Source organism: Morus notabilis, unplaced genomic scaffold (assembly GCF_000414095.1).
Source record: "Morus notabilis unplaced genomic scaffold, ASM41409v2 Scaffold78, whole genome shotgun sequence".
Lineage (NCBI taxonomy): Eukaryota > Viridiplantae > Streptophyta > Magnoliopsida > Rosales > Moraceae > Morus > Morus notabilis.
In genome coordinates, this window is record NW_010367622.1 from 2,193,120 (window position 1) to 2,205,181 (window position 12,062).

The following is a 12,062-nucleotide window of genomic DNA, read 5'->3' on the forward strand; positions in this document are numbered from 1 at the left end:
TAAAAGCCTAGAGCTGCACTCTCGATTTATATAGCGTATTTACAAAGCTCTGATTAGCTCTAGTCCATGACTCAATATATTAGTGTATCATCCCCATAGGATATCCATAATCGACTTGAGGTCAAGTTCCGTTTTACCTTCCCGATTATATTTATCTTATGTTCCATTATCATTACCATTGGAAAAATACTATTCGTATAATTACAAACAGTAAACCATTAGATAACACAGTGTAGTCTAATGGCCGAGCGCTTGTATTTTTTAATCCACTGATAATGCATAAGAGGATATCATTGACTCTTTATAGGAGCTATTGATTCCACTATCTATGAATAACAAATTTATGCATACACGAGTCATACCCCCAATGTACTGGTAAGCGTACCTTTACATAATGTCAGGATGTCTCCTTTTAGTACATCAAAGGATACAAGTCAAGTATACGGGTTCATCATCCATCTCAGGATTAAGATGACAACATATAATTCGTCAAAAGTGAATTGTTTTATTTAAACAGAATTATTAATTAAAACAATTCAACTTTGGTCCTATCCAATATAGATTTCACCATTAGAAACTATATCAATGTCTCCACCCATGGAGTCCCACCTCCGACGACCAAGACAAGCCGTCTCCGTTAGGAAGTAGACAACATAACAATCTTAACATCAATAAAGCGCCCAACTTTATTCGCTCGATTGTGGATCATAAGATTTAGACTATCATCTTTAGATTCTTGTCTTCCGCATGTTCTTCACATTACATGCATGACCTAAAGATTTAGAATGACAGTCTCAGACTTTTAGTTTGCTTATCATACATTCAACTATTATGAACATAAAGATGACAATACATAGATATATGAAATAAACAAATCTTATTAATAGTCAAAATATCTCAAAGAATATTGTTACATTTATTCCTAAGGACATAAATGCTAACATTTTGTTCACTATTTTACTCTGGTGTTTGTTATTTGGTAGGAAGTTATAATCATTTAACTATGATTTAACTTCCGAAGTTTCTTATTTTCTTTTTTTTTTCCTTTTGTCCTCCATTTTTTATTATTTTTTTTGTTATTTGATTCAATGTATTCATTTTTCCTGTCCAAGTAAAATTTAAGTTTTCTTTTTGGTTTTCTCAAATTTTTTAAAATTGGTTACACTTTTTTTTTTCTTCTTTAGTTATTAAATTTTTACTCAGGTTTTTTTTTTTTTTTTTTTTCATTTACAATTATTTTAAATTTTTTTATCTGTTATTTAATATAACTATTTCAATAATTCAACTGGCAGCCAATGACAATGTTAAATTATATTTCAGTTACTTTTGATACATGTTGGTAGCAAAAAAAAGATGAATACCTGAACCATTCTTTTTATATGTTTTGATGTCTTTGTCTTTTTGCTTCTTACTTGCAGATGTTTTATTTTTCTTATTCCAATTTGAACCATTTCATTCTTTAAGAGATTTTCTTTCTAAGGTTTTTGTTCATTATTATAGTTATTAATACTTTTTTTTCTTGTTATTTAGTGCAAGTCTTTCAATAATTCAATTGGTAGCTAATGATATTATTGAATCATATTTTAGTTACTTTTGATATATTAATGCCCGAGAATTATTGCCATGTATTGAACACTTATTTATAGTAATTTAGCAAGTGTTGCTCTTCCCCGGATTATTGAAGATTTATCTTTATATTACTTGGTTTAAGGTGTTTATGTTTTTTAAACAGTAACCAATCTTTTTGCTTCTTAGTTGCAGGTGTTTTATCTTTTTTATTCCACTCTGAATTATTTCATCCTTTAACCGATTTGTTTCCTGAGATTTTTGTTCACTATATTTACTCTGGTGTTTATTATTCAGTTTGTTGAAATTTGTATTTTGTTATGGTGGATGTTGTTGATTGTAAATTGTTTATACATAATGTATACCGTTTTTATACAATGTTAAAAAAAAAAAAGATTGTTCGTATCAATATCAGATAACAAAACTATATATTTATAGATTTGGGTATATTGGTTTCTTTGTATTATTAAGGAATGTACTCTATTATACATGTTCAGATGAAGATATTGTGATTTAACATATAATAAGGACATTGCACTCTTCTATCGATTTTTTCAGAATTTATTAAATTCTGTTTTATTTATTTATTTATTATTATTCTATTTATATATTTTTATCCTCTCTGTTCAATTCAAAATTGTAAATATAATCTTTTTAGTATATATTGATGAAAAATATATATCTCATGTAATTATTAAAATAGATACAATGTAAATAATGATTAATTTTGTAATTTTTCCTTTTTACTAAACAATATATGTGTTTTTATACGTTTTATTTATTTAAATTACTGTTAATTAAATTATTACATACCCATGCGAATGCACGGGTAATCCACTAGTTCATAGCTAAAAGAAGGAATTTTTTTTTTTTTGAGTATATTGGAAATATTATTCGGTTCTGGGGTGTTTTTTTAGCCTATTGCAATTCCAATTATGCCCTTTAAAACCACACAGGCGACTTGCACATTTCCATTTTCGTTAGCTTTTCAACAGCCGTTTGTGACGTGGGGCTAATTGCAAGAACTAAGTAAGTTGAGGAGGTAGCTAACTAAAATTAAAAAGTTTAGAAGCCAATTTACTAAACGTCTATAATTTCAAGAGCAATTGTGTTAAAAACTCAAAAATAAGTGAAATCGTGCTCCTCTTTGTTTTTTCACTCATAGACCACAATAAAACTCTCTCCCCCATTTCCACTCCATATCTATGAAGTTCGAAGAACTCTATTGTTGCAAACCAATACATCTGCAAACCTATCAAATATTTTGCATTGAGATCTTTTTTTTCCCCCCGAAAAGAGGGATTTTCATTCGATATCAAAGTGAAAGAAATAGTAAAACTGATCCAAATGACCACAGGATATAAGGTAGCTCAACGCCCAACAATGACCAATTCCGCCAACGAGTTCGAATGATGTTCAAGGGGGAGAGCAATAGAGAGATTACTACGTTGTTATCATTTTTGGTTCCTCATTATTTTTAAAGGTTATAAATTAGTTTACATATGTAGTGACCAAATTTCTAAATGCCACCTCGACCAATTCAGGCAACAATATTTTTCACAATTGAGTAAATATCCTAGACAAGACAACCGCAACTTCCTCCTCCATGTAGGTATTCAATCCTACATAGTATTTGACATATTACAAGAAAAAAATACATGTTATTTTATTTGTTTTAATATGTAAATCAGCTGTTGAATTAAAACTAATAGATTTCTAACCATTTTCTGGACCACAATCCAGAAAGTTGGCGTAAAATAAATTGATCGAAGTGTACCATTGCACCTAGAAGACTTAATCCTCATCTCTCCTTAGGCTGCTACTATGTTGCTCCTTAACACATCATTGCCCTCACGTGGCTGGTCCGGTATCTTATTATTATCAAGGGTTCCTAAGTTTGAAGAAGATGTTTCGTTGCTGGATGAAGATCCGCCTTCATCAAAGTGCTCATCGTCAGGACCTTGGTTGAATGATAATAACTCTGACTGCTGTGAGTCGGAGATAACAGATGAGTTAAATGATGGTGAGGAGCAACCGTTGGTCATTTTCTGGTCATCTTCCTTCATTCTCTGTGCATAGGCTTCATAGTCGAAACCATTTGAGTTTCTCCCACCAAATGCAGATTCCAACTTATCTTTATCAAAAAGCTCTTCCATTATCTTCTCGCTTTGTGGATTGTTGGAGTAAACAAACCTCACTTTCTTGAATGTCATGAACTCAATAAATGGTTTCACCATCTGCAGTTAAGGAATCATAATTTTTGATAAAGAAAATTGCCCCTTAAAAATTTCAACCGTGGTGTGAGATTCGTTCAAAATTAGATATGAGTGTTGCCATCAAATTATAATGTTAGAGATAGTTGTGTTAAAGTAAGCGTAAATTTAAGTCGATCAAAGATAACAAGGTGGAGGAATTTGCAAAGGATACTTTCGAATATCACATTTCATGTGATGAACATGGGGGAGGATTTTGAAAATTTTCCTTTCCAGTTTCTTATCTTGTTAATGATCCCAACTCCCTATCTACACTTTTCTTCCTTTGGATGCGATGCATTTTCCAAATAGTATCAATTACCCACTTAGGGACAAGAAAGTATATTCTTAAAAATTCTGACATTCATTCATTCCAGCACTACATTCACATCATTAAAGATATCCAATGCGGGCAATAATATTCGAGCAAGCTCAAATGAAAGTGACATAATGATTAGCATACCTTCCAGAAGGACTCAAATATTTTTGGTGGATTGTAGAGGATTCCAAGGCCCAATCTCTCAGGGTAGTGGTTCTGCACGATATATACGGTTTCCCTAGTCGCTTTTATTGATGTGCTAGATGAGTTCCACCCACGAAAATCAACTAACAAGACAATCTGTTCCTGGTCTGAACTTAGATTCTTCATGGCATTTTCCATGCAATAAACCAGATATCTAATTTGCCCACTTACTGCTTTTGTATTCTGTCACAAAGAGATAAAATAACAATGAAGCAGTAGAGGTAAGAGCATGAAAAGAAAGAGCAAAATCTTTGGCATAGCAGTCCTGCTCGTGCAGACAAACGCAAAAATAAATATAACAATTACCTGAAAACCAGGTCTCAGGACAAGGACTACCCGTCCATACTTGTCAAAGTAGTCAGCTCTGTAGATTTTTCCTGTTTCAGCTTCATAAGCAATCTCTTCCTGAAAATAAATAAATAAATAAATAAAATTGTCAACTATGAACTATGCAATCATGTCTGGGCTAGAATATAAAAAGGCTGAACCCAGATCCTCTGTCTATTTTCTCTTCCCACTCTGTCCATCAAGTGATATTTTGATACATTAGCTTAGTAAAAAAATCCACCAGCGGAATAATTAATGGGTTCTTTTCCATTCGTTTCTGAAAAACTCTCTTCCACACTCTTAAGTCTCATTCAATTCGTTAATTTAAATTTTCAATTTAAATTGAAATATAATTTTATATAAAAATTTTTAATTATAATAAAAAAAATTAAATTAAATTTTTTATAAAAATTTTTAACTATAATAAAATTAAAATTAAAAACTCAAATGTAAAACAAAACCATTTTTGAAACCTCAGATATATTCCGCACCCAAATAACCACAAAACTTTTCCTCAAAAGAAATCGCGAAACGACATAAATCCCCAGAGACCCAATTTATCAACCACCACAAAGTCAGACCCCATCACCTTCACTGACCAATGTTACTGTTCTACAATTTTCTTTTCAAATCCCTCATATAAACAGTACTCCTTAACATCGGGTCGTCAAGAAATCATCTTTGTTAACGCACCAAAAAAAACTGTCCTTTCCTCTATAATCTCAGGTCCTCAAGAAACTCCACGACTTGTTCTTTAGTTCATTAATCTCTCTCTTTTTTTTTAATGGAATTCATCAATCTCCTTATTTCAACATTTTGTTTATTCTCCCTTTTCTTTTCAAGAGCATGAGAGGGCTTCCCCCCCCCCCCAGATGAGTAAGGTTCTTTTTCTTTTTTTTTTGGCTGAGAAAGATATGAGAGAAATGTTTTATCCGGAGTAAGAAAGATGAGAGAGAATGGATCTCAATGTTCCGAGAAGGTAGAGATATGAAAATGGTAGAGAGAGTTTTTTGGGAGTAGTTTCGGGAAAATGTTTGCAACGGAAGCCCCTTAATTTTTATTCTGTTAGTGGCTCCTATTTAATGAGTTAATGTGTCAAAATATTGATGGACAGACAGAGAAATGAACAGACAAAATAGATAAAGAATTTAAATAGATATTTGATTCATAAATTTAAAATTATAATTTAAAATTATTTTTAATTTATATATATTTTTTATGTAAAAAAATATTATAATAAATTATAAATTATGATAAAAATTATGATAAAAATACATTAATTAAACACACTCTTAAATTAAAAAGGCCATTTTTAACTGCATAAACATCAAATCAGTTCAACACAGAAAATAAAAACAATGAATAAAAGGCCACTTTTAACTGCATAAACGTCAAATCACTGAAACACAGGAAAAAAAACTACAACAACAATAAGAAGTGAATTTCAAAAACATATGTATCCAGCAATTGCAATAAGCTAATCATCTTATTCTCCTTCTTAGCTCTTACATCAAGTTTCATAGAGAACAAGTCAAACACACTTACAACTTTTTTTTTTTTTTTTTTTGAGAAGAAACAAAACTTTATTATAAAGAGAAAAAAAAAATACAATCAGAGGGAGAGTTTTCCTCTCAAGAAACACACTTACAAGAACAGCACTTCTTCTTCGTCTTCTCTTTTTTTTCTTTTTTAAAAAAAAGAGAAAGACTCCTTTTATTAATTTATGAATCAATTAAAAAGGAAAACCAAAAGAGGACATGTTATCTTCTAAAGAAAATCAATTATAATGAACTATGACAAAAAAAAAAAAAAAAAAAGACAGTCAGAAACCAAAAACATGAACAAGAAACTTTGGGGAGTCTTCCCCATCAGGCCACCCCAAAACCATCCACCAAAGAACCTATTGGCTGATTACATCTTTCCAATTTAAGTGTATCGTAGGAAATTGGAAGTCTTTGAAAGCTTTGTCTGTTGCCGCCCATAAAGTAGTTGAATATTTCCCATATGTTAAATATAAAAACTATTATTGACTCACTTACTAATAACTTAAAATTTTCAAATGAATTGGTAAGCTATCATGATATCACAAAAAGAGATTTTTAAGTTCAAACCTCTGTAATTGCACTCTTTATCCCCCTTTAAATTGTCACTATGAGTTAGGTCTTTAATATGTTTCAAAGCGTATTATCTAATATTCACATGTTGGGCTTTCTAATTAATTTACCCATGTAATTACTTTCCAATTAATTTACCCACACGATTATCTATCGTCAAGCCCACACATGAAGCGGAGTATAAAAATATAAAAACTATTGTTACTCCACTTCCTAATAGCTTTAGTTTTTGAGTTGGATTGGTAAACTAACACCATAAATATCAATCAACTCCAAGGCTCTTCAAAAATTCTGTTATTTGTCTCCTTCCAAATCGACCATAGCGTTGACAGTACAATGTTTTTCCATAAGATCTTAGCCTTCTTGTTGGATCCAAAGCCCACCATATTTTACACCATTAAAGACTTGCAATGGGTTGGGAAAACCAGCTCAACCCCCGCTTCTGCCAAAACTTTCTGCCATAGTGTGCAATTGAACTATAAATGCTCAGACAAGCAGCTATATACGAAGAAGATTCTAAGAAGAACAAAAGGAAAATAATACATGGAAATAGAAGAATGTGGAATTTATAAGAAAGATATCTATTCCCACAAGAAAAAATCAATGGTTACTAGTGAAACTCCATTAAAGCAATTGGAATCAGTTCTATTTGGGCATATAAATTATGTACTAAAGGTTAAAAATGATGATAATCATTTGGCAGAATCACAGATTTTAAACTATTGTGGGAGAAGGGTGCAGAACACTGATTGAGTAGTTCCTCGATTACTACTAAATTGTATTTTAGGGGTTATTTCTTTCATTAATAAAGTTCCTCGATTACTACTAATTGTATTTTAGGGGTTATTTCTTTCATTAATAAAGTTTCCTTCTTGTTCTCTGACTGTGTTTGAGGTTGGAGTCCTGTCAGAGTTCTACTAGATCCTATTTGGGAGAGCTTCTTAAAAACTGCTTTTGGCTTCCTGGCTCCTAAAACTGCTTATGGAAGTATTTGGTGATCCCTCAGAAGCGCTTCAGCTTAGAGCCTCCAGTCAAAGCCACAAAATATAGCTTCTAAAAAAGGAACTTCTAAATAGACTTTAAAACTTGGACTAGAGTTTCATTAGGACACTATAAACTTCATTCCAACACTTTTATTGCCTATTACAAAATTTAAAAATTATTTTGACTCATTAAACTCTTTTATTCCAAAACTTACTGAAAGGCTATAGCTTTTACTTCTCTTCTTCTACTAACTAAAAGCAAAAGCAAAAGCTCTGGGAAACAGGCCCTAAGTCCAAGGACAACTTGAAAACATTCAGATTTCAGAAGCACAACGAATGAATGTAAAATCAAAAGGCAAAACATTTTACCTTGTCCAATAATTCTTAAACAGTACAAATCATAAAGTATTGACACGGTACTTTGAATAAAAAATCTTTGGATTCACGCAAGTATGTAACAGTAGCCCTTTCTTTTCATACATATTTGTATGCATGAACATTTAGAGTATGTTTACTGAATTGTAGTGGATTGTGATAAGAAAAGGTAAAGGAATAAGGAATGGCATAATTGATTCTCTTTCTAGTGTTTCTTTACCCGTTAAAGAATGTAATCCATTTACAGTGTTCACTAACTCAGGAATCCTAATAGCTTGAGTACTAAATGTCCTTGTGCATATCATTTTTAGTTAAAATTACTAGTCTATAAATGTGAATTTGTGTGGTTTATTCCCATGGAAAGGGAAACAACACCATGGGGTTACTTGGGATTAGCTTTCCCTTTTCTCATTTCATACATCATATGAGCACCACCAACTTAACTTTCCTCATTTGGTAAGTAAACACATGAATAGGATTGGAAGGGAAACATTCCACCTTTTCCCTGTCTGAAGCATGGCAAGAAAACATGTCCTTAGTTTCTAAAACAGATCTTTCTTTCATAACCACGTTACTACATCCAAAAGAGTGGGTTTAGAAATCAATAGTCTATAATAGCGTGTTCGACAAACAATGAGTTCAAGACGAAAAAATGAGTCTATTTGGAGATTGTACTAAAGTTTAAAATAAATTGATTACCCATCGGATCTTATCTGGCCTGTAGTCCAGCCTCCATTTCAAGGTTTGTATCAACATCTGGCCTGCCTTCTTTGTATTCCAGTTCCTTGCTCTGAGGTACCTTGATATTGATGCATCAGAAAAGAGGTCTGGAAGCTTATCTGTGATAGAACCGATCATTCTTCTGACTTCATTGATCTGCAGAAAACTCAGGTCTAATCAATCATAATCAGAAACATTAAAAGCAAGCCTTGGTAGTTATATCTAATGCAACATAATCAGAAACCTTAGAAACAAGCTTGAAGCCTTCAACCAATCTCTTTCTAGCATGTGATATGAAAAACAGGAAAATATGCTTGAATTTTCAAATTAGATTTTGGTTCTAAAGCTGCAGCAGGGAGAAAAAAAATAAAAAATAAAAAAATAAAAAAAAAGAAATTCCTTCTAAAGAAAATTGCAAAGTACCTTAATAGAACATGTGCTATGGTTTCTACTTGCTAAAATGTAAATATGCAAAAATTGTCAACAATCATAGGTCCTGTATTACTTGGACGTCTAATGTTCTACAACTAACTTCTTCATAGACCAACTTTTCTAGCCTTAGTCAGACTACACCATAAATTCTCGTTCCAGCAGTCTAAACCTTTCAAAGACACTCCTATTCCTTAGTTGAGTACCTAACAACTTATAAGCAGAATGATAAAATCATGTCCGACCTTTGCTATGGTTCTCAATAACTGTAGCTGCATAGTTTCGCATTAAATTATGCACACTGAGATTACATTCGTTACTCGGTGCAATAGCCAACAAAAGCAGAAAATTATGCTTGTATTATCATAAGATATAAAAATTCAGAAACAGAAACCTTTCTTCCCCATTACACTTATGTCGAGTAGTATATGGATAAAGACAATGGATCACATGAAGGGCACTTAATTGACATGAAGCTCGTGTTTGTTACACAACTCATGGAATACAGTTCGTCTAAGCTAAAAAAAGATTACGTCAATGACATTCTACTACAATTTACAGAAGTAAAAACAAAGAGGGCTCAAATATACCTTCGCCTGTTTCTCTTCAGGAGACAAACATTTCTCGGTTGCACTCTCGTGCGGCTTTTCTAAGGACAACGTCGCCATGCTAACTAGGCCACAAAAAAGAATAAAAGAATTCAAGGCAATCAATGACCAAAACTCAACTGTATAATTCTGTCCCTGTAGGAAATTTGGTAAGACTTGAGATCCAGCATGTATAATCATGAAACAACAATATGTCGGGGAAATGCACATATGCATCAAGAGAAAATATATTTAGTAAAGAATAGGAGACTGAAAAAAAATAAAAAATAAAAAATAAAAACCGTCTTAGTTACAGATGTTAAACGTTTAATCTTGAAAAAAAAAATAAAATAAAATTGCAATTCCTCGAAAAGGTATATAATTTAATGCAATTCCTTCCCTGCTCTCGGTCCTCGAAAAAGTATCTAAGCGATAGAATTACAAATAAAAAAGGAGAGGAAAAAAATTTTCTTCTTTTATTTATTTAGTTATTTATTCCTTTCCAGAAAAAGATTTTTCCCTAAGAAAATCATTCGTTATATGCACAATTCTAAAAAAAAAAAATCATTGCAATCAATTAATCACACAGCAACAAAAAGAGAAATAAAAAAAAAAAACAGCGACGATCGCGAAATTTATTTATTTTTCTTCAAAGGACAAAATAAATTAATAATTAAAAAAGAAACTGTCGAAATGATCGACAAGGAAAACAAAATGGGGAAAATACTGACCTGGATTCAGACGAGTTCTTGCAGTGAGTGCGAATCCAAACTTCTACAAGTTTCGGTACGAACTTAGGGGAGCCTTTCGCTTGTGTTGCGCTTGTGATGATCAACAAGGAAATTCGCTTTTTACTCGACCATCAAAATCAACCCAATTATCTGTACGTGTCTTTTTTCTTTTCCTCTTTTATTTTATTTTATTTTTATTATTATTTGACTTGGGCGCGAAGCGATGAATGTAAACATTTGAGTCTTGACGATCGGTTTTCAGCCTTTTTTTTTTTTTTTTTTGACAATTTGTTACGTGCCGGGCAGAAAAGGAAGCAGTTTTCGCTATTGACTTGGGGCAGTTGATGACGTGGCATCTTTCAACGATCCAAACGATGTTAAGGACAGGGACTAGGGGCTTTGGTCATAACGTGGAATTTTCAAGAGTTCTAGATGACAAATTCATTCCATTAAAGATTTTCCGCGTTTCATTTTTTTCCGTTACTAACTCCAATGGTCCCCTAAAAAAAAAAAAAAAAAAAATTGCTCCAGCAGTCCCAACCTTTTAACCATGCAATAAATTAGTCTTCAAACTAATTTATAATGAGCTAAAAAGTCTCTGAATCCATTCTCTCTTTAAAAGAGAGACTGGTGTTAGACCCTCTTAGATTGGCTAAGGCGCGGGCCAATCGGGTGTTGTGTCGCGGTGGAAAGCATGGCACAGCACATCACGGCTGTGGACAGCCCAGTGCGCAATCAATCAACGCGCACATGTGCAGGCATGCAGCAAGGAGCATTGGCGTGTGGTTGGAAGGCAGCGCGCGCATCAAGGTTAAATCAAGGCACTCGGAGCCTTGACAACATCGTACAAACAAACTCCGTGAATTGTGGCCAACGTGGCACCAACGAGACCCTCAAAATGACTTGGCCCAAACATATTGGGATCAGGGCAGAGTCCAAGTAACGGCTGGCTGACATGGTCGAGATCCATTTACGCACACAAGAAGTGGGTGCACGTGTATATGCATGGCATGTTATAAAATATATGAGTAGGCATATTATATTTATATGGCATCTTATATGGATGGACATATAATATATAATTATCAACATAATATAAATATATACAATCAACTATTGAGATGAATTTGACCAGGTCCCATGGAAAAATAAATTACAACTCAATCGAATCGAATAAATAAATAATTACAATAATTATATTCTTCCGTTACATCAACGGGACTTCGATTCTCGAGTTCTTTATTCTTCGGTTTCATTCTTTGTCTTTAGGTTGGATTTCACCTTCCTTGGAGTTCAAAACTTTTTCGGGTTCGTCGGCACGCATTACGAGGGTTTCAGAAACCCTCGGGTCCATTCGGGTCTAATTCCTGAATTTGGGCTGCCAGCCGCGCACGCACGGGATGGCCGCGCGATGTGCGCGCCCGCGCGGTCTATCCGCGCGCCCGCGCTGATTGT

The 12,062-nt window shown here is 33.1% G+C and overlaps 1 protein-coding gene across 3 annotated transcripts; it reads right to left on the reverse strand.

Annotated features, from left to right (window-relative positions):
* Positions 1 to 3,035: 3,035 nt before the first annotated feature.
* LOC21410608 (phosphatidylinositol transfer protein 3) lies at positions 3,036 to 10,942 on the reverse strand. Of its 3 annotated transcripts, XM_024175370.1 has the most exons (7): positions 10,608 to 10,942; positions 9,880 to 9,962; positions 8,840 to 9,016; positions 4,648 to 4,746; positions 4,282 to 4,524; positions 3,344 to 3,803; positions 3,036 to 3,188 (listed from the first exon to the last, which is right to left on the reverse strand). In XM_024175370.1, the coding sequence occupies exons 2-6, from the start codon at positions 9,955 to 9,957 to the stop codon at positions 3,378 to 3,380; spliced, it is 1,023 nt and encodes a 340-aa protein (XP_024031138.1). In that variant the 5' UTR covers positions 9,958 to 9,962; positions 10,608 to 10,942; the 3' UTR covers positions 3,036 to 3,188; positions 3,344 to 3,377. The 3 variants fall into 3 exon arrangements, with proteins under 3 accessions (XP_024031138.1, XP_010111350.1, XP_024031137.1); XM_010113048.2 differs by having other exon boundaries at positions 3,036 to 3,803; positions 9,880 to 9,958; XM_024175369.1 differs by having other exon boundaries at positions 3,036 to 3,803.
* Between the last annotated feature and the right edge of the window lie 1,120 nt (positions 10,943 to 12,062).

Coding starts and splice junctions, on each gene's coding strand:
- LOC21410608 (XM_010113048.2), bottom strand. CDS start 9,957: ATGGCGACGTTGTCCTTAGAAAAGCCGCACGAGAGTGCAACCGAGAAA. Junction 4,525..4,647: donor TCCTGAGACCTGGTTTTCAG/GTAATTGTTATA, acceptor TCTTTGTGACAG/AATACAAAAGCAGTAAGTGG. Junction 3,804..4,281: donor TATTTGAGTCCTTCTGGAAG/GTATGCTAATCA, acceptor CCTTAACTGCAG/ATGGTGAAACCATTTATTGA.